The sequence below is a fragment of the Tasmannia lanceolata genome, unplaced genomic scaffold (genome assembly GCF_043159265.1).
Source record: "Tasmannia lanceolata isolate RefF3 unplaced genomic scaffold, GAP_Taslan_0.1 ptg000006l, whole genome shotgun sequence".
Classification (NCBI taxonomy): Eukaryota; Viridiplantae; Streptophyta; class Magnoliopsida; order Canellales; family Winteraceae; genus Tasmannia; species Tasmannia lanceolata.
Genome location: NW_027518683.1, coordinates 8,977,482 through 9,000,086, shown reverse-complemented (window position 1 = coordinate 9,000,086; position 22,605 = coordinate 8,977,482). Strand labels below are relative to the sequence as shown.

The window sequence follows — 22,605 nt, the reverse complement described above, 5'->3', positions numbered from 1 at the left end:
GGACTCTATTTTTGTTCTTTCCTTGCTTCATTGATGGAAAGCTTCCCACACCTATTGAGAGATGAATTAGGTGTCCAAGGTTCTCTCCACATCACCATTCACTCAAAACAAAATTAGACCTCTTTTGCATGACATCACTCCCAAGTTTCTTTTCTTCTTTTTTTTGTTGGGGGGGGGGGGGGAGGAAGGATGTGGTTGGCACATGATATATTCACGTTTCATAGTTTAAATTAGTTTATATTTCCTACCAAATAAAAATTGCATGATCATTGATCTGTTCAGTTCTTGATCTAGAGGACATGATCCCCCGGCCCACTGTGTCTTCTGGTACTGGCCCATTAGATCAACATTAATGATCACCAAGCACCTGTGCCACTTGTATGGTGGGAATGGTTGTCCCCAAAAGATTGGAACAGGGGCTGTTCCCTTAGAGAAACTGATTTTTAACCTGTAGTTTTCACCTGGTGTGGACCTCATAAAGCATGCTTGATCAGTTACTGTAATTGATCTATGCAGGTCATGTTAACCTGGATTTATCCCCAATAAACAAGAAACTTTTTGTTAAGAATTCAAGAAGAAAAAGGACTTTAGCCACAGATAATTTCTGTACTGATTAACCTAATAATTGTTGGTGTAGGTTATACTGTGCACCTTCTGCATCATAAATTCTCTTTTAACTTTGGCAAGGGCATTCTCATTTTCGTTTGGTGGTTTACGTGCTGCAGTTCAGGTGCATACTAAGCTTTTGAATAAGCTTATCAATGCACCTGTACGTTTCTTTGATCAAAATCCAAGTGGAAGAATACTTAACAGGTCAGTATAGGATAGAGATATGGTTTTAAATTTCAGCCGAAATCTGAGATTTAGGTGGGGACCGAAACCGAAATTTCTCGAAATCCTAAATTTCCGATTTCCCAAATTTCGAGAAATTGATTTTTTTTTTAAAAATACTATTATTCTGAAATTTCGGTAATTTCGGCCAAATTTTCGAAAATAATAAAATAATGCATTTTTGTTTACCGGATTTTGGCATAAATTTTGGGATTTCGGACGAAATTTCGGTTTCGGCTAAACCGAAATTTAAATCCATGGATAGAGCTCCTAATTACGATTGTTTTCTTTATGATATTTCCATTTTGTATTTACTTTCTGTGCAGGTTATCTTCAGATCTGTACACCATTGATGATTCTCTTCCATTTATTCTCAACATTCTCCTAGCTAATTTCTTTAGCCTCCTGGGCATTGTGGTTGTGTTGTCGTATGTTCAGGTAAAACTGGAAATTTTTTTCTACACGTATTCGATTGATTGTGTTACTTCTCTACAATATTATTTCTTAGTAATCCCTTGGAATAAAGTATCTCATTCATCCATCCATGAACTTTTGCAGATCCTGTTCTTGCTTCTACTATTGCCATTTTGGTTTATATACAGAAAATTGCAGGTATTTCTCCAATACTTTCCTCTGTTATTCTTTCAATGCTTATCCTGTCATGTTTATACTTCCTAAAAGATATAATTTTATTGAAGATGATGAAGAACGGAAGAATTAATTTGTATACTCATCTGCTTGAGTGTAGGATTGTATAACATATTATTTCTTGTTCCTTTCCAAGGACAGAGAGCTAAAATTATATTTGTTGGAAGGCAATGTTAAGAGTTTAAGAGAGAACCACTGCACGAAAGAACCTTTGTAACATCCTATTGAGCATATGATTGCATATCTGAGTATCTTTTTCTCTTTTCAAAGAAAAGAAAAAAAAATTTGCTAAGAAAGCAGAATTTGCAAAGGAAAATGACTAGGTTAACTCTCCCTTCAATTCAGCGGAACTGGACGCATATGACTACTATCACCCCCTATTCAGATTTGTCACCCAGAAAGAAAGGCGTAGTAGGCCTCCCTGTAATGGATGTGAAAGAAAGGGTCGGTCCTACCCCTGTTGCTATACTTTTGAATGTTTGGCAGTTCACCTATGTTTTAGAGCCTATACTTTTGACATCAAAGAGATAGAATAGAACTCTTTCTCTCCTCATAAGATTGCAGATTTTGGCTTTGAAACATGATAGGGGGTGATAGTCAAGGTTTTAAATTTCGGTTCCGGTAGCCATGGAAAAGGAAACATTTCAGTGTCGTTTGAAAATTTCGGTGGAAATCTAGTAAAATCACGGAAACATATGCAAATGATAGAATTTAAAGATGAAACTTCAGGAAATGCTAGAATAAGCACAAATACACACTTAGAAACCATCATATAAGCAAGACAACCATCCATAATGGTTTAAAAACATCGAACACCTACTGACATGCATTGTCTTGCTTGTCTGATAATTTAGTACACACCAAATTGACAATGTTTGAGGGGCCACTTACCCCCTAGTTTTCATTTGGGGGGCTTCAATCCCCAGAGCATTTGGTTGGATAGTAATATAAAAAGGACAGCCCAGTGCACGAGGCTCCCGCCACTGCAGGGTTTGGGGATAGGGGTGCTTATTTGGTTAAAGCCGAATCGAAAAAACCAAAAACTTAAAACTGAATTTATTTCAGTTTCCCAAAATTCGAACCGAAACCGAAACCGAAACCGAATTTATGAGAAACCGAACCGATTAAAAATTCGGTTATTCGGTTATAACAGAATAAATAACCGAATTGTGGGAGGAAAAGAGGGAAAAAAGTAAAATCTTAGTTTGGATTGGAGGGCTAGGATCATCCGATCAAAATGATTTTTTGAGCACAACCTAATTAAGTTGTGATCAATCAAATGGACAGTTTTGATCATCCCACGGAGTGCACATATAGCACTTTTTTTTTTGGAAAAAAAAAAAATGGTTTTCATCCATTATTTTGGTTATTCGGTTAACCGTTTTTTTTTTTGAGATAACCGAAACCGAATAACCGAATTTCCAAAAAAAAAAAAAAAACCGAAACCGAACCGAACCGAACTGACCAAACCAATTCGGTTCGGTTATTCGGTTTTAACCGAATAATGAACACCCCTATCTGGGGAGGGCTAGATGTACGCAGCCTTACCATTGCTTTGCAGAGAGGCTGTTTCCGTGACTCGAACCTGTGACCACCAGGTCACAATGGAGCAACCTTACCGTTACGCCATGGCTCGCTCTCTTTGAATAGTAATACAGATAAAGTTAAATACATGTGATATTTTAAAAGAAAAGATTTGGACTTGCTAATTGTTTTGGACTTTTGTCATGTATGGGTTGTAGAGGGGGTGGTAATCAGGATATGGTTGGACCTCTTCGAAAGATTCAAATTTTCATGAGTGCTTTCATCGCCATTGATTGAACTTTTTTGGATGGTCAAATGGCTAATTGTTGAAATCGTAGGGAAAGAATTGGGGTTATATCAATTGATCACATTCTCTGTAATTGGAAGGTTTTTTCTGTGAATCATTCTATTATGAACTCTGTGGTATTTGGGTTCCTCCTCCCGTAGACACCCTCAAACAAAATTTTGGGTGAGCTCCGTAGGCAACCGGGTTCAGCCAGAGTGTGGAATTAATTATGAATGCAGTGGAGATTATCAAAGCATAGTTCTTCCCTATCAGCATCAAGGACTTGTGTTAAATGGAAATCAAGGCATTCCAGATTGGGCTTCAATCTTCAAAGAGGAGGGGCTTTTATGGGTGGAAGATGATTCAGTGAATGCAATCATTTTGTCTACAAGGTTGAGTCTGAGTCATTGGCATCTTCTGAACACAATTATGGTAGTGATTGTTTAGATAGTTATCCATCAGACTTCGCCGAGCAATGATCAACTAAAACCTCATTACATAAAGTTGCTAGTCCAAAAAACCCCAACCTTAATCTCATCACAAGGAGTGCAAATAATGCTCTTGCTATAGATGGTGCTATAGGTGAACTTAAGTGGTTGTCTAGCATTGCCTCTTTTGATGTACTTCCTTTCATAATGATGAGGGCCTCCCAAAGTGTTTTAGTTCTTTTTCCTTAAGGTTTATCTTTGATGCTGCCTAGTAGGGTCATCTTAGACCTTACGTTTTAGCTTCATATCTCTTTTAATCAATCTCATTACCATTCAAAAAAACAGTACTGAAATACCGGTGTTTGTAGAAACGCTATCTATAAAGATAATGCAAAAACAAGAAAGAAATTATACAAAGGAAAATAGTACAAAACTGGCATTTGTATAGTTGTATGACCCGTGTGATCTCTCTCTCTCTCTCTCTCTCTCTCTCTCTCTCTCTCTCTCTCTACACACACACACACACATCATGTACTTGGATTTGTGAATAATTTGCAAATTTTTTCATGTCCCGTTAAAACTTCTGCAATCTCCAATTCTTAAATCTTAAGCTTTGTACCCACAAACAAACTATTGTCAACCTTATTAATCCTTCCTTCAATGGCCCACCTCACAATAAAATGGGTAACCCTTACAAAATAAGTAATATACTATTATAGAGAGATGGGAAATTTGTTTTCTAGTATAATCTATGGATATTCGAAATTTGGGGTGTAAATTTTGAATATTTGCTTCCTGCAAATGCTTCATGGTTTCAATTATAACTCAATGCTTATGAATTAAGATTTAGTGATCATTGGATTTTTTGAAATCTCTCCTAAAAATTATATAGGTTTCACCAATTCATCTTGAGAAAGGTCCCATTCAGCAATGATCATAATTGACGGTTTATGGGGTGATCTATCTAGGTTTAGATGGATCTTTATTATGGAAAATTTTCCAAGGTCATGTGATGTTTAACATTCTTAAAGTATATTGGGGAGGTTTATATGGTTCATTTGATGTTTTTCCTTTGCAAATTTCCTTATTCATTGGTTCGAGCTGCATCAACCGCTTCTTTTAATAGGTTATTATTGTGGAAGGAAGAGAAAGAGAAGAAGAGTGAGGGAGAAGATGAAGTCTCCTTAGAGATCTCCCATGTAATATGTGTGTGTGTGTGTGTGTGTGTGTGTGTGTGTGTGTGTGTATATATATATATATATATATATATATATATAGAGAGAGAGAGAGAGAGAGAGGTGAGGCTACCCGATCGTGTAGCTAAGAAGGCTACACCCACACTGCTTTAACACCGTACTTTAGCGCTCCACTCACGTGAGTCGTTAGATGAAAATGATCTCAGCCGTCTATTACATTTAAGGTATCGAGAACAACGAGAGTCAGAACCCAACAGTAGGAAAGACCTTCGTCTCTCTTTCTCTTTGCGGGTGCGGGTTTTGGGGTTTCAAAAACAAATCCAGCGCCTCTCTCTCTCTCTCTCTCTCTCTCTCTCTCTCTCTCTCTCTCTCTCTCTCTCTCTCTCTCTCTCTCTCTCTCTCGGGGTTTCGGAACAAATCCAAAAAAGACCTTCGTCTCTCTTTCTCTCTGTTACACGAGGGTTAGGGTTTCGGGAGAAGGCCACCAAATCTCCGTCGCTTTCTCGACTCGCCAGCATCCTTCACGGAAGAGAGAAAAGTTTTGCGTTAGTTTATTTGTACCTTCTTAGGGTTTCGAGTGGTGCGATTTGGGTAATTTTTTCGAAATCTGAAATCCCTTTCTCATGCACTCAATTATAGTTTATTCTTGAGCTCCCTCTCACATTCATCTCTGCAATCAGTTACTTTTTTTTCCTTAGAGTTTCATTTGTTGTGATTTGAGTGAGTATTTTTTTTCCTTCTTAGGGTTTCGTTTGTTGAGATTTGGGTGTGTGTTTTTTTCCTTAGGGTTTCGTTTCATTAAATGTATTGTTGTTCATCCATTTCAAAAAAAAAAATGTATTGTTGTTCATCTATGAAGCATTTTTTTCAAAATTTTTTTGCTTCTTTTTAGCATATTTCATGATGGATTATACACATTGTTTTATACAGTCGCACATGCCTTGTGGATGTGTAAATGAGGAGACTTTTTTGTTCTGTGAAGAAACTTAGATTGGAAGGATTAGAGATTTTTGTGTGTAATATTTTTGATATGCTACATGTCTATTTTTAATAGAGATGCTTCTTTTATTGAAGAGGAAAAAGATTAGACGCTCGATTCCACTTTCTCCTCTCTGCTTCGAGGTTTCCTTCTCCTCTCTGCTTCGAGGGTTCCTCTCTCGTCATCCTCTCCTGACGAGGACTACACACACTCAACTTAGTGTTACATGTACAAGGACTATAATACCCTTCAACACTCCCCCTCAAGCTTGAGTGTATACATCATACAACCCAGCTTGTTACAACTATCTCTCCACCCAACGGTTTGGTGAAATGTCCGCTAGCTGATATGCAGATCGGATAAGCACATTGCATATCTCGCCTCTCTGAATCCTCCGACGAATGAAGTGTCAGTCTACTTCAATATGCTTAGTTCGCTCATGGAAAACTAGATTTGTAGCAATATGGATTACTGCCTTGTTATCACAATATAACTTGCTGGAGATGAAGATGAAATACCAATTTCTGATAAGAGAGAGCGTAACCAAATCAATTCTCCACTCGTATAAAACATGGCTTAGTATTCTGCTTCTGCACTTGATTCGGCTACAACATCTTGCTTCTTACTCCTCTAAGACACCAAGCTACTTCCAACATGCACAATATCTAGTGGTTGACATCCTGTCTGCTGGATATCTTGTCCAATCCGCGTCAGTAAACCCTTCCAGCTTCTCATGACAATACTTCTTGAAGCATAGATCTTTTCTTGGAGTACCTTTTAAATATCTAACTATCTGAAGGACAGCTGCCCAATGTGAAGTACATGGAGAACCGGAGTGATGTGGCGGAGAGGATGGAGCAGTTGTAGCAGTGGACACCAACTCACGAGGGCGAACTTCACCTGTTTGGACGGGGCAGTGACGACAGAACTAGGTAAGATAGGAGGTACACCGGACTTAATGACGATAGGGCTAGGTAAGGTAGGAGGTACGCCAAAATCAATGAAGATAGGACTAGGTATGGGAAGAGGTACCCCAGGCGCTGGAATAGAGCGAGTAGCAGCAGGCAAGAAATACGGGGTATCTTCAAATAAGGTAACACTAGCCCAAACAAAGGCACATCGAAGGGTAGGACTAACACTCAAAGGGAAGTGAAGCTCGAAGAACATGACCCGGGGGGACATATGATGGCGTTTACATAATTGACATGACTCGCTGTGTACGGAGGTAATAAGACCCGATAAAAGGCTAGACCGTCACAATTTATCAACATAGGGATGCCCTAAACAATAGTGCCATTGAAAGACATCAACCGAGGCATGCAAAGTAATAGTGTTCATTAGTTGATCTAGATAATACATGCCATTCACCCCACGGTCAGAACCAAGAGTCCTCCCAGAGTCACCAGATCCTGAAAAATACATGAAGGAGAAAACGTGACAGAACGATGAAGATCCTTGGTCAACTGACTAACAAAAAATAAGTTAATAAGAAAACGTGGAACATATAAAACAGATGATAAGGAAAGACCAGGGGGAAGAAAGACGATCCCATCGCCTGAGACAGGAGAGGCAGTCCCATCAGCTAAAGTAACAGACGAAGAAGGGCAAAAGGCAAAAAGAATACCGGTCACCAGTCATATGATGGGACACACCTAAATCAATAAGCCATGGCCTAGAGGAAGAGACAGAGCAAAAAGGTTGGCTATTTGGTGGTGCGAAGATGCATGCGCAGTATGGGCAGTGGAGGAAGGAACAGGTTCATCGGATATCGTAACAGAAACCGCCCCTGCTATCCGAGAGGGACGCAACTCAGGATGAAGATCATAACAAAAGGCAACAAGGTGGCCATCCCGACCACAATGAGTACAATGGCGAGCGCCACGACCACTAGATCAACAGCCTCCCCTTGAATCAGGATTATTGCAAGAGCGATCGCCACATAAGCTATGAGCCCGGCCAGACAGAGCAAGAACACTTGTAGGAGTTGAATCCAAGAGCGGCAGAGGATGGGAAGGGAATGAGGTGTTGTGTACGAGGGAGTGGGGAAAGTAGGATGTGATATTTGTTTTTTTTTTTTTTTTGGGGGGAGGGGGGGGGGGGGGGGGTTACGGCGCTGATACAGGGTGAGAGTGAGGTTGCGCAAGAGAGGAGAGAAGCGTCTGGTGGTAAGAGGGGTGGGGTATGTGTGTGTGTGAGAGAGAGACTGTTCTTCCTCTTTCTTTTTTTAGGATCAGATTGGCTCTGATACCATGTTATTGTGAAGGGAGAGAAGGAGAAAAAGAGTGAGGGAGAAGATGGAGTCTCCTTGGAGGTCTTCCATGTAAAGTCGAAACGTGTTGATCTAACACCAAATTAGGGAGATGTGTAGCAATAATTCTGTAAATTTGGAAACTACATGTTGATCTAACACCAAATTAGGGAAATGTGTAGCAATAATTCTGTAAATTTGGAAACTTTTTCATGGATGTGCAATTATCATAGTGCCCTTCAATTTGTTTTTTTTTTTTTTTTTTTTTTTTTGAAAAAAAATCATTCCCTATAAAGTAATTGCAAAATCCTATAACCAATTTCTGAGTAGGGAAATTTTATAAAACATATTCGAAAAAATGTTACTACCATCAAACACTGAACATTGCATCAAAGCCAGTTGTCCTTTCTTGTTTGACCTCTTGACCAAGTCCTAATTGTTGCAAATAAGATACGGACTCACAATGGTGATCGCATGTATGCATTACCTGTGCGAGAAGAACTTAAAATAGTGTCTGTTTAGTATCTGTGAGCAACATATGTCACCTTATAAGATTATAAACACTGATTTAGGGTGAGGGATACATGCTACTGACATAATCAAGTGATGTGTCAAGTTTTGAAAGTTGTTAACCACATAACTCCAAAAGTACCTGAAATGTATGCCTCGCATGATAATATACACATGTCAGTCATGTTGGCATGTAAACAAGTGATCATGCTAACGTTAGCTATTGAAACAAAGAGAAAATTAAAAAAAATGAGAAAATGAAGCCAAAAGGATAAGGTATCACTTGATTAATCACGATTCAAGATGGTTTGGAAGGGTGGACAAGAAAATGAAGAAGTCTGAAAGGCCACAAATTCCTACACCAATTAGTTTATTTCACATCATGGCATTGTAATCAAGAATTATAACTACAGGATCGAATATGTTGAGATCTTCTCAAGGCTTTTCTCCTTCTAACTCTATTGTGAGCTTCACGTCTTGAACACTCCAAAAATTATCTGAGTGTTTCATTTTTTAAGATATTTGCATCTTTAACACTCCAAAAATTATCTGAGTGTTTCATTTTTGGAGATACTTTTTCCCCACTGAATTGGGCAAACTAATGAGTGAGATTTCAGTTATAACTTATTATTATGTTTGGAAAGTTGAGACAAATAGATAGGTATAATTGGGTTGTTCTTACATTATCCCTGCAACTGAATTTACTTGACCATGTCAGAAACAAATTGCACATTTGAAACTGTTTACATGTAAAAGTTTTCATCTTTCTATGGCGGTCTTTTTGTCTTAAAATTGAACTTGTATAGTTTACAGCTGCATAGCTTTATGTTTTGTAAATGCCTGTTTAATGTTCAGTCTGCAGCTTGATTTCATAAAGGCTTGTTTGTTATTAATTGATATTTACAGTATGGTTTTTGATAAAAAAAATGTAGAAATATTTCATTCATTTAATTTTGATGATAGCTTCCCATGAAACTACAAAATTCATAATTCGTAATAGTTTACACTAGTTGTATTTTTTTTTTTTTTTTTGAAAAATCCTATTAGTTGGATTAAATTATCGTTTCTTTTAGTTTTACTATAGATCAACATCACGTGAATTGCGAAGACTGGACAGTGTTTCTCGCTCTCCAATCTATGCATCTTTCACTGAGACATTGGATGGATCGTCAACTATAAGGGCATTCAAGGCAAAGGTAAAATTTTGATGTTCTAGGCCGTTTATTTAATTCCACAGACTGATAATTGTTCAGCATATACTTAAATATTGGAAAAATCTGATGGTTGGTTAGTTATACTTTCAAGGTTTTTCAAAATAAAATTGTGCTATGAACTATGATGGCAGAATGGGTTGGGGAACAAGTTATGTGTGCGATAGCAACAGTAACTCCCACTGAAGCATTGTAGCTGCTCTAGCACCTATTGATTTTGCACCTCACGTATGATTATTTGGGGAAGGAATTTTTAGATCAGGTGATTTACGGGTGATCGTGGCATTTCTAGGTGAACTGGATGGAATCCAATCTGAGAAATCAAAGAAAATTAAACTGAAAATATTTAGGGGAACATTCTGTAATTTCTATTTTTAGAATCTGGCCCATGTGATCAGAGAAAATCTGACTGTTGGATCTTATACAAGGTTGGATTTGTGATAGAAGATCAAGAATTAAGAATAATATGAAAATTCGAACTCAATTTGACCATTGCAAAAGTTCGATATGAAGATTTCTCAAATCTGCAGGTGTCAACTATGAGAGAGAGAATAACTTCAAACGTGTTAACCAGATCAATCCCTTTCATCAATGGCTAATGGTGTGCAGACATCTTGTATTCTGGCATTATACAGGAACCTGACGGACTAATGTGCCTGGGGCAGCGCCCTGTTAGAATTTTTTTTCTGTTTTTCACTAAAGGGTATTTCGGTAAATTTATCCATGTAGTGCCGTTGATATATAAGCCACATCGTTTCTTGACGTTTTTTGCTGCACCTCATGTTCGATCTGTGTTGAGAAGATATTTGTCGGATTTTCTACAGCTAAAATGGCTCAACTTGGACTGGAGGCACAATAACAAAGGTCCAAGATAGCAGGTGCAGAAATCTAAAGCTTCAGAAATAAAGATGGGAGGGAAACTGCAGAGGATGAATTGGGCTAATGAGAAAGATTAAGGCTGCACACCTTAGATTTAGGCATCACACTCAGGATTGACAGAGGCCTCACACACCCACGGTTAGTTGTAGGTGAATCACTCATCCATGCAAGTGAACGAACGACTTAAATAATATTTTGCATTCTCCTTGTCATCATAAAATATCCATGGGCCTGCATCTTTTATAGACCTCCAATGATCTAGGGTTTCCAATCCATTTGTCGTGTTTTCCTTTTAATTAGGAGACAACCACGACTAGGTTGGTGTCCTTTAAATCCTAGGAAGCCTATTTTAGACTTATAGTTGAAAGAAACCACCCTAGAACCTTTACTCATTAAATTTAGAAACAACCAACTTAGAAATTCTTCTACTAACCTGAACTCTTAAATAAGAGGAACTCCTAAATAAACTAAACTTACTAAAACATAAAAATATTACAATACCTTAAACTAACTAAAATAAGAGTAGAACTCTTAGATCATGTTTGTGCACTCGGCGGACCCCACTTGCGTCTAAAGCCAACAAAAACTCTTGGGGTTGATCTTCTTGCTCGATTGAGCTCGAGGATGGTCGCCATCCGCACCTTTTGGCTATTTATTTGGAAATTTCTTTGGAAAGCCTTTATTTTGGCCTCAATAACTGTTAGAGTAAAGTCTTTTTACATCTTGAAGATGTTTCAATAGATGTTGGTGAAATCCTATTAAATATTTTACATTGACTTAGTGATGCGGGCCAGGGGAAAATAAAGAGAAGAAAGAAGAGAACAGAGAAGAAGAAGAAAGAAGAGGAATAATAGGGAAGAAATTGGGAATAATAGGGAAGACGAAGGGAAGGGAGGAAGAGAAAATTAGAGGGTAGAAAACTCTGTATTCCAATATAATTTCAAAGCTAATATGTCTAATACATGAGGCCCCATATATATGAACATGAGGCCCCATATATATGGGCAATGGAAATAAAAATCTCTGAAAACTAAATAACATGGAAAATAAAATCACTAAAAGTTCTATTGGGCAAATATGCCACTTATTGGGCCCCACGCGCCTACGCACGATTCTCATCACCTAGGGTTTGCAAAACAAATTCGGCGAACTTTTAGGAGTATTAACGATGATTGATTCAATTAGGGCAGCAAGCATACATTTCCAAACAATTTAAATACATCATTGTAACCTCTCACAAGTTGATCATTTATAGAAATTTATAATTGTTGAGTTCAAAGTTCAAATATCAATAAATAACTTAATCTATCCAGCTAAGTGTCATATAATGGATCCATGATATATCAAACCAACTATAGAAGAAATCATATTAGGAAAAGTGCATATAAAAAATATAATAGATCTAAGATAGGCTTGAAAATGGTTCAGATCAGTCCCTAAAGAGTCGCTAAATGGTGGAAATAAAGGTGACTAGTTTGGGGCAGGATGGTGGTAGGCAACAAGGAAGTTAGGGAATGGTAGGGAAAAAGAGGCGGAGAAGAAAATTAGGAAAGGCCAAAAGGGAGATTAATGGAAAAGGAAAAAGAAGGGAAAAGGAGAAGGGTGTCTTGGAGAAGGGAAAGAGGCGAGGGCAGCATAGAAGGAATGTGGGTGAGAAGAGAGATACAAGGGAAAGGAGAAGATGAGGGGGAAAGGAAAAGAGTGGACAAGAAGAAAGGAGTAGGAGAGAGGAACAAGCGTGAAGTGGGCGAAGGAGAATGGGGTGAGAGGAAGAGGAGCGGGGACATACCTTGGTTGGGGTGGGGGGCTCCATTGCCGTGAGAGAGAGGAAGGTTTCCCCTCTCTTAAGGTTGTCGTAGGGGTTATATAGTTAAGAGGATAGGGGTAGGGTTTGGCTATAAGGTGGCGGGCTGTGTGTTTTAGCTAAGTAGGGTAATGGATTTAGGTCTAATGCATGGGCCATGTGAACTATGGGTCTAGATGGGTTTATAAAAAAGATTTGGGGTCATAGGCATGTGATTAGGTTGGAAAATAGGTAGAGGCGTAAGGGTAGTGGGCCGTGGGTAGTGATGTGGACATCTCTCACATCACATCTAAGGTCTAAATCACATCAAAGCAGGTTGACTGAGATATCTATTTGGAAGACATGAGGGTTCCATCCTTCCCACTGATAGGGGGGTAAGAAGTACATGCAAAACAAAGTGTGGGCAGGTGTCCATGATAAGTTGTGCAACTAATAACCTGACATTTTAATAGTGAATTTGTTGGGACAACTAATTTAATAACACCTCATTGATACCATATTATGTGCAAATCCAGATCATTGGTCTGGAGTCTGGACCATAAATGTGGTGGACTATGATACTCAGAATCTCAGATACTTGTGTAGGCCCAACGTGCTCAAATACTTGGATTCATGGATATTTATGTTGGTCAAATAACTATAATGTTTGAAATTTTGAAACAACAATTACTCCAAAAGCTTAAGCTGTTAGAGATGGTGCTATTTAATCATTTATATTTCAACACTCCCCCTCACGTGTGACCCCTCTTTTGGGTTGGCCATACACATGGATTTTTCAATATCAAGGAGTTGGGTTTTAAACCCCACGACCTGTCGTGACTCGTGAGGCAATAGCTCTGATACCTGTGAAACAACCAATTACTCCAAAAGCTTAAGCTGTCAGAGATGGTGTTATTTAATCATTTGTACATCAACAAAAATATGTCACTCTCTTTGAATTAATTATGATATATTTTTTCTTATTAATAGCACATATTTGTAATTATAATTTGGGAAAAATATAGATAGTCCCCCTCAACTATCTGACATTTTCACTTCTAACCCTATAGTTTCAAAGTCACCAACGACACCTCTTGAGGTTTCATTGGGTTTTTTTAACGCGACGGAGTGGACGGGGAGCAGGAAATGACTGTAATGCCCTCGTCTTCCCCAACTAAAAATTAGGGTTTTCATTCTTGAAAGCTGAAAATTAGGGTTTGATTCAAACCCTCGTTTATTTATCAGCACAAACCCTCAATGTAGGGATTTTATTTGTCTTCATTCACATCATTATCATGCTTTGCACATAAACCGTAATATTTTAGGGCTTTTTTTGTCTTTATCAATGTTTATTTCTTGAGATGTCGGTTTGATGTAGCCATGGAGTGGGGTTTCGTTGTTTGTGGTGGTGGATGTCTTGAAGAAGAGCCACTTGATGCCATTGACGAGGAGGAACTTTCAATTAGGAAGAAACAACGTTGGAAGGAAATGGCATAACCATAGTCCCTTTGCAAATGAATTAAAACCAGTGAGGAGGGTATTTCTTTCCTCAAAATATTAACCCGGGTTAGTTTGAGTCATTCCGTCGGGTTAAAGTGACTGACCGTCAATGGAGGGGGTCTACTTAAATGTGTCATAAAGTTCAGGGGGTGTCGTTGGTGACTTCAAAACTATAGGGTTAGAAGTGAAAATGTCAGATAGTTGGAGGGGTCTATTTGTATTTTTCCCTTATAATTTTGAACATTGGGTGGAAGGAGACCCTAAGCCGTGAGAGAGAGAGAGAGAGAGAGAGAGAGAGAGAGAGAGAGAGAGTGTTTTCCCTATCTTATGGTTGTGTTGTTCGAGGGGTTATATAGTTAAGAACATTGTTTTGAAAATCTTATGATTTATGATTCAAATCAAATTTTATGGATTTCAATTGAATCTCATGATTGAATTTTAATTTGTATGAATCTTGCGATTTTCGATTAAATCTTACGATTTGATCGTAAAATGTATGATTCATGTGATTTATCCTAATTAAGTTTTGTATAAAAGAAAATAAGATTTTCTTTAGAAAGACCTCCTTTCCCTTCTACGTTAGAAAAAAATCTTCAAAAACTCTTGTGAAAAGGAAGATATAGGAGCAGTTCGAATGAATCGAACCAATTTGAATCAATCAAGCACAGGGCACGTGCTTGAGGGCATTATTTACAACATGGAGGGAGATGTCTATAATGAGAACAACATTAGCGACTTACTAATTTTTTATAATTGATATTTGAGAGTTTTAGAATTGATATGATATTGTCTCTTTTATTATTTTCAAGATTATTATCCAATATGTATGGGTTTGGATGAGAAATAGATGATTAATATATGACAATTTTGTTAGCAAACAATTCATATTATGATATGAAATAACTAATCATGTTAGTTTCTATTTAAATTAATGGATTTGTGTGAAAAATGAATAATTGGCTATGTTTATTATTCTCTAATTTTTTTATGTTTATATATATATATATATATATATATATATATATATATATATATATATATATATATAGAGAGAGAGAGAGAGAGAGAGTGAGAGAGAGAGAAGTAGAAAACCCCGTGCGATGCTCAGGGCGCCGAAAAACTAAAGAGATGAAATCAGAAAATTTAATTTATAAATCTCTAAAAAAAAAGGAAAACCCATCCGCAACAAAATAGAATCCATTAAAGCTGTGAGTTATAGTAAGCAAAAGATGACATAAGTTCATAAGAGGTGGGAATGTATTAAGATATATAAAAAGAGGTGGAAATGTATGGGAAAAATAGTAAGTGATATTAAAAAGAAGAGTTAAAATGTTTTAAGAAAATGTAAATGTATTCATAAAAACAGGGCATAAGAAATTGGGGTTCATGGATTCTACACTATTTGCATGGCTTTCAATTTCCTAAATTACCTAACCCAATTCAGTAATAAAGTTCCGTGGATCTGCACTCTTTGCATAAAAAAATAATTGTTCAAACTATACATACTGGGAATCAAGAGTAACAAAAATTACTTTCCTAAGAACAATATGAAATAGGCTAATGACTGCATTAGAAATTTATACATGCTCGGAATCAGGAGTAACAGAAATTATTTTCCTAAAATTCTAATGGAATTAGATATGGAAACTAATAGAATTGGTGGTGTTTTTTCAGCCTATAGCACTTTTTGGTGGGCCCATTTAACATCTCATGACCCTTCATGCCAATAACCGGAATCCGTGAGACATCCAGAAAAAAATACTGAAATAAATACATTAAATGAATAAAAAATTAAAAATAAATTATTTAAGAACTTAAAGGTAAAGAAAGAGTGAATAGAAGATTTGGATCTTCGTTATGCCTCGTTTGGATGATCCAAAGCATTCATTTGATAGGCCGTCATATAGATAGGGTGTGCCCAAAAAATCAGCTTCATAGGATCATCCCAACCCTTCCATTTGTGGAGGTTAAATGGACCGGTGCACACACACATATAGTATATACTAACCATTTTTCTTTCCATTGTCATTTGTTTTCTTTCCAAGAAATATTTTTATTGAAAAAACTTTTCCTCTAGAATTTGGTACTCTCTCTCTCTGTTATGCTTCGTTTCCATTTTTTCACTCTTATTGCTAATTTCTGGAACTTAGCATATGGTGGGGCCCAGCAATTTATAACCATGCCTAGGGTGGGGCCCACCATTTTACACCTCGCAACTCACATTCCCCTGTTTTACCTACCAAGAAAGGAGTGAGTGAGGCCCACCATCCCTACCGAACCAGGCCTACCATTTTACACCCATGCATAGTATGGGCCATGAATACTGGTATATATATATATATATATATATATATATATATATATATATATTTGAATGAGTCTTACATTTTTTACTATACAATTTATGATCTGATACGATTTGAACTCTATTATGATTTACGATTTGATTCCGATTTTCAAAACATTGGCTAAGAGGATAGGGTTTGGGTTTGGCTATAAGGTGGTGTGTAGAAAACTGGGAAATACCTTCTCAACTAATATCAAACACGAAGTGCAGCAAAATGTCAAGAAATGATGTAAAGAAACACAATGACCAAAGAAAACACAAGATTTACATGGTTTGGCACTGTGCCTACGTCTAGGGGAGAATGGTTTTTCTCTATTTCAGTTTTAGGGTTACAAACTCTTTTTCTTTGTCAAGAAAGCACAAAGAAAACCTCTCATATCGAAACCCTAATATGGACACTACATAGAGAAAACAGACAAAACTCATCTCAACCCGTGTGTGCGTCACGCACATTAGTCCGTCAGGGTCCTGTAAAATGTACAAACTCTTTTCTTCACCAAGAAAGCACAAAGAAAACCTCTCATATCGAAACCCTAATATGGACACTACATAGAGAAAACAAACAAAACTCATCTCGACCCGTGTGTGCGTCACGCACATTAGTCCGTCAGGGCTCTGTAAAATGCCAGACTCAGGACAACATGGCGGGCGATGGGTTTTCACTAAGTAGGGTAATAGATTTAGGTCTAATTGATGGGCCATGTGAGCTATGGGTCTAGATAGAAAAGGCAAAATTCAATATACTTTATACCAGCTATCCGAATCTGTTTTCTCCTTTTGAGTTATAATATGAGTTTGCATTGCCTTCATCGAAAACATAGTGCTAGCTTCTGATGCATACCTCTGCAGGAACGTTTTGAGGCTATATTCACTAAACATGTTGCATTATATCAGCAAACTTCTTACTCGGAGCTAACTGCAAGTTTGTGGCTTTCTTTGCGTCTCCAAGTATGTCTCTTTGACTTCATATGTTAAATATTTTCAGTTATTGTCCATGCCTCTGAATTTTTTTTTTTTTTTTTTCAAATAAAGATAGAGCTGAGCTATTGTATTTAGCATCCTCCATTTCTAGTTACATTGGAATCGCTATGACCAGAGACTTGATTTTAGGGTATCTAGTGCTCTCCGTAGTGAGGTATAATGCTTTCAGTATGATGTATTTGTTTTAGTTGCTAGCAGCATCTGTGATCTCTTTCATCGCCATAACGGCTGTCATTGGGTGCCATGCTAATTTTCCAGCTAATTTTGTCACACCTGGGCTAGTAAGTTTTCAATTTGCCTCAATTTTATAATCCTTTTTTTCTACAACATAGAGAAATAAGTTTGTACCATTGCTTTGAGCACTTTATTTTCTAAAACCTGTATAAGATGGTTCGTTTGGCTACAGGTCGGCTTGGCTCTCTCTTATGCAGCACCAATGGTGTCTTTATTGAGCAACTTTCTAACAAGTTTCACAGAAACTGAGAAGGAAATGGTTTCTGTTGAGAGGGTGCTTCAGGTACGAAAATGACCTTCATATTGTTTTATTTACTTCTCAACCATTCTGATGTTTTAACTACTCTTTCTAGTATATGGATATCCCTCAAGAGGAATCCTGGGAATGCCAATCTTTAGATTCAAAGTTTTGCCCTCAAGGAAACATAGAATTTGAACATGTTACCCTGAGATATGTGCCGTCTTCACCAGCAGCACTACATGATGTTTCTTTTAATATTGCGGCATGTATGCAGGTCAGTACAGAAATGAAACCTCGGATAGGAAAATTTATTTTCAAAATATTTACCATATGCTTCCATCCAAATTTTTCTGATGGTTCCTAAGGCTTCATATATATTAGTATGTTGAAGTTGGCGATTAATTTTCTGATCTAATGCCTGGTTTAATCATATTGTCAGGTTGGAATTGTTGGAAGAACAGGTGCTGGGAAATCCAGTCTGATTAATGCTCTTTTTTGCCTTACACCAATCTCTGGTGGACGCATTTTAATCGACGGCATAGATGTAGCTAATGTTGCTGTCACAGATCTCCGCTCACATTTTGCTGTTGTTCCTCAGTGTCCGTTCTTGTTTGAAGGACTATTAAGGTGCCTGAACACTTGATTGGACAATGTTCTTGTCATGCAGTATTTTTAGCAAGTTTGCTCATGTACGTAGGGTAGTGCTGGGTATGATACTTTCACATATAGCATGTAGCATGTGTCCCTGTAGATTTCATATCTAGTTTAACTAATCCAATATTTATCATAAACAATCAATGTGTGCACTCTATTGATGGAAAACTCTAGGGACAACTTAGATCCATTTGGCATGACAAGTGACTCAGAAATTTGGAAGGCTCTTGAGAAATGCCATGTTAAGGAGGAAGTAGAAGCAGCAGGAGGACTGGACATTCATGTGAAAGAAGATGGAATATCATTTTCTGTTGGTCAGAGGCAGCTTATATGCCTTGCACGTGCACTTCTCAAGTCCTCTAAGGTATATTTCTGTTATGTTGGCTCGATAATGGTCATGATCATTGAGATTGCAACTTATCCTACTTGATTGGAAACAGAAACATCAGTAACTCAACATTCATTGAGTCATTGGCATCAACGGGCAGTTTGTGTTTAGACTTTATTTTCTGTTTATGAACTTTTCTCTTCATGCTATAAACACTATCAGTGGAGGGCATATTGTTTGGGCGATCCAAACCATTCATTTGATTGGCCCTCACATAGATAAGGCGTCCACAAAAAATCAGCTACATAGGATCATCCCAACCCTACGATTTGTGGAGGTAAAATGGACGTGTATAAACCTTCACAAATCTGTCCATTTTTTGCCTCCACGGTTCGAAGGGTTAGGATGATCCTATGAAGATGAATTTGTGGGCACACCCTATCAATGTGAGGACCCATCAAATGAATGGTTTGGATCACCCAAACAATGTGGACCCCTACTATATTTTAAGCTAGTGTGTAGATAACTTATCTACACTTGTGTGTAGAAACCGTTTTCTCATATATATATATATATATATATATATATATATATATATGCAAATAAAGCAGTTTCAATATCCTAAAAATGTTAAAAATTAATTATAATATCTGGCTATCACTAGGTATAGTGAAGAGTAGCTTAGATCCAGAATTTAACTTTTGTAAAGAAATATCCAAAGGATTTATGTGAAGATTGTTCCATGAAAGGTTTCAGAAAGTATAGGTAGTTTTTCGCATTTCAATTTGATATTCATTGAGCAAACAACACATTTCTGATGCAGGTACTCTGTTTGGATGAGTGCACTGCCAATGTTGACGCTCTAACAGCATCAATACTGCAGAATACCATTTCCAGGGAATGCAAAGGCATGACAGTGATTACAATAGCTCATCGAATTTCAGTAGTCTTGGAGATGGATAGTGTTCTGATTCTTGACCATGGGATGCTGGTGCGAGTTATTTTTTAAATCTTTTAATTTCAGAACTGATACACATAGACCAGATCAGTTTCAAACATCTTTGAAAATTATTATTTTTTAATAGGTAATGGTTGCCTAAGAAATTTTGTAATTCTGCATGAATTGATTGATGCCCATCCCTTTAATACATAACTAGAGGAATTAAGTTTAACTTCCAATGCTTAAAAGTGCTGGAGGAAGGATATAATATTTTAGGATAATTTAAGATGGCCATTAATTAAAGACTTCAATAATCAAATGGCAGGGTTTGGATGTTAGCAGCTTCAAAAGCTTACGAAGAAAATGTTTGGAGGTAAATTCCTCATATTGGCCTCTGGAATAGTTAGAGCAGAGAAAAGATCCTCTATTCAAGAATGACATTTTTGAAAAATCTATGACAAAGCTGCAGAAAAGTTCCCTCCTAAATTAAGCCTGAGGTTTTGTCATATCAAGTTTTATGCTATCTTCAGCTTCTGCAGATCTCGGGAAGAAAGTACCTTCAGTAGCCTGGAGAACATGATAAAGAATTGTTTTACCTTTAGTGTATCCCCCCGATGTCCAGATAAAAAATATCACTATATAACCATTCTTTGTTTCTGAGAAAAGTTTCTGTAGCGCCAAAGTTATTGAGGGCAAACTTAAAATATCCATTGAACTAATAGTCATGTTTTCTATCGGAATGTGTAAACAGAATTTTCCCATTCTTCACATGTTTTTTGGTGGAAAAAAATTTCCATCTGATTTCTGGGGATTTTCCTGCTGAACAAATACCTGGTTGGAAGTTGCAACACTAATAGACAATGTTGTTTTCTGACGGAATGCATAAACAGCATTTTTGTAATATTCACATATTTTTTGGTAGAAGTTACATCTGATTTGTGGGGATTTTCCTGCTGAATTAAATCTCGGGATCACATAGCAATGATGACATGGTTGATTGGTTTATATTACTGTTCTGTGGAACATGTTGATTGTAGTTTCAGTTCTTCAACCCATATTATTGATGCTCAAAAAGAATAATTACTGCATGTCTTTTTGAAAGTGTACATACTAAATTGTGTACTCAGTTTTTCAGTATTCTAGCAAAAGCCCACAGACATGGTCAAACACTATTGAGATGCAGTTGGAGAGAGAAAATTTTCAGTGAATATTTTTCTTTTGTAGGTCGAACAAGGAAACCCACAGGTTCTTCTGCAAGATGAACTCTCCAGATTTTCAAGCTTTGCCAATGCTTCTACAATGTGAACGAGTGAGTGAGTAGTATTCATATGCATCACTTTCTGTTGCTGTTCCTTGTAGTCTCTTTTGAGAAGACTGCTGCAACTAAACTCGGATCTCAAAATGGAAGTCCAATTGATGGTTGGTTCATTCCCCTCAATCGACCAATGTTTCTAGTGCTGTTTTCATACTTCAGTTCACCGAAGAAGATTTCCATTCTCTTTGCCTCTTTAATGCCAAAAACATGTTAGCATTGGAGAAATTATATGGTGCATTGTGGGCAGTACTTCAAAAGTACTGAGTACTGCCCTTGATATTTGATCCAACAGCAGACTCCGAAAAAGTGGTCTGCTGTTGCATCAAATATCAATGGTGGTACCACTAGCAAGGTACTTGATGGGCGGGCACCATATAAAAACTCTAAGCATTGAGTGTAGATCTCAATCGGCCAAAAACATGTTCTCATAATGTGAAAATTGCATATTTTCCGTGTGTGAGTGGAACTTGTGTACCGGGATTATGGTTGGGGGTATTATATAAGGTCTTGCTTATAGATCTTTGATCTAACTTGGTGATCTTTGCCGAGTGGAAGCTTTTTGTTGTTTTCACCCGTGGACGTAGGTACCACTTGGAATCATGTAAAATCTCTCATGTTCTTGTGCATGATTGTGTGTGCTTGTTTATTTGTTTTTTCATTTTATTTTGCATCTCCATCGAACCATATAGATTGATCGTTTTAACAACAAATTGGTATCTAAGTGAGGTAAGGATTTGTGATGGTTGTGACAGGTTCAAATGCAAGGTTTTTTGTGGAGAAAGTTCGATGGGAAGAATAAGTTTGAATAAGTTTGGGTTTTGGCATGTTATGATTAATACAGCAGGGTTTTAGGTGGAGAAGTTTGATGGCAAAAAGAAGTTTGGCTTTGGCTTAGGGAATTTCAAGGGTTCACATCTCTGCTAATTGAGCAGGGTCTTGACAAGGCACTTAAAGGGAAGTTATAGAAGCTTGAGCATACGAAGGATCCTCATTGGAAAGATTATGATTTAAGGTATGCGAGTGCGGTCTACTTATGTTTTGGGGATGGCGTGTTGCATGACATTATGAACGACTTGGCTCTATCTCAAGCAACGATTGTACACTAGATGAAAGAAGGTTACGTTAATTTCGAACCATCTAAAGGACTATAATAAGATTGTTTGTAAGGTGTTGATTTTCGACTTAAATTTGAAAATAAAACCCTATTATTGTTGTCATCTCTTCTCTCATTATATGAGTTGCTATTTTTTCTGTGGAGATGAGAAGATGGGTATGGAAGATGTTATAGCAACTCTTCTACCGAGCAAGATGAGGACAAGGGTTCCTGATAACTATGTCCATGAAGAAGGTCTAATTGGCCGATACAGGGAAAAGAAACGGGATTACGGAATTTGGAAGTAAACGGCAGTTTCAGATTGAAGCCTAGAGCCAATATGAAGAACATGGAATGCTTTTACATTAGAAGGGGCACTTTTGAAGGAATTTTCATAAACACAAATATAAACTAGAAAGGGAAATGAACTGGTAATTCTAGTGATGTTG

General features: G+C 37.4%; 1 protein-coding gene across 7 annotated transcripts in view; it reads left to right on the top strand.

Moving 5' to 3' along the window:
* Positions 1-22,280, top strand: part of ABCC13 (multidrug resistance-associated protein 11) — a 67,075-nt gene extending 44,795 nt beyond the window's left edge. For 2 of the 7 annotated variants that reach the window (XM_077382015.1, XM_077382020.1), the window contains exons 25-38: positions 638-813; positions 1,158-1,269; positions 1,390-1,443; positions 9,724-9,846; positions 17,220-17,318; positions 17,540-17,632; positions 17,758-17,868; positions 17,939-18,100; positions 18,266-18,453; positions 18,655-18,844; positions 19,632-19,799; positions 20,074-20,121; positions 20,973-21,057; positions 21,816-22,280. In XM_077382015.1, the coding sequence (XP_077238130.1) occupies positions 638-813; positions 1,158-1,269; positions 1,390-1,443; positions 9,724-9,846; positions 17,220-17,318; positions 17,540-17,632; positions 17,758-17,868; positions 17,939-18,100; positions 18,266-18,453; positions 18,655-18,844; positions 19,632-19,799; positions 20,074-20,121; positions 20,973-21,053 (1,605 nt within the window). In that variant the 3' untranslated portion in view covers positions 21,054-21,057; positions 21,816-22,280. Of the gene's footprint in view, positions 1-637; positions 814-1,157; positions 1,270-1,389; positions 1,444-9,723; positions 9,847-17,219; positions 17,319-17,539; positions 17,633-17,757; positions 17,869-17,938; positions 18,101-18,265; positions 18,516-18,654; positions 18,845-19,631; positions 19,800-20,073; positions 20,122-20,972; positions 21,168-21,815 lie in introns of those variants that run through there. The other 5 variants (XR_013251320.1, XM_077382016.1, XM_077382017.1 and 2 more) reach the window with 5 other exon arrangements.
* Positions 22,281-22,605: the final 325 nt, after the last annotated feature.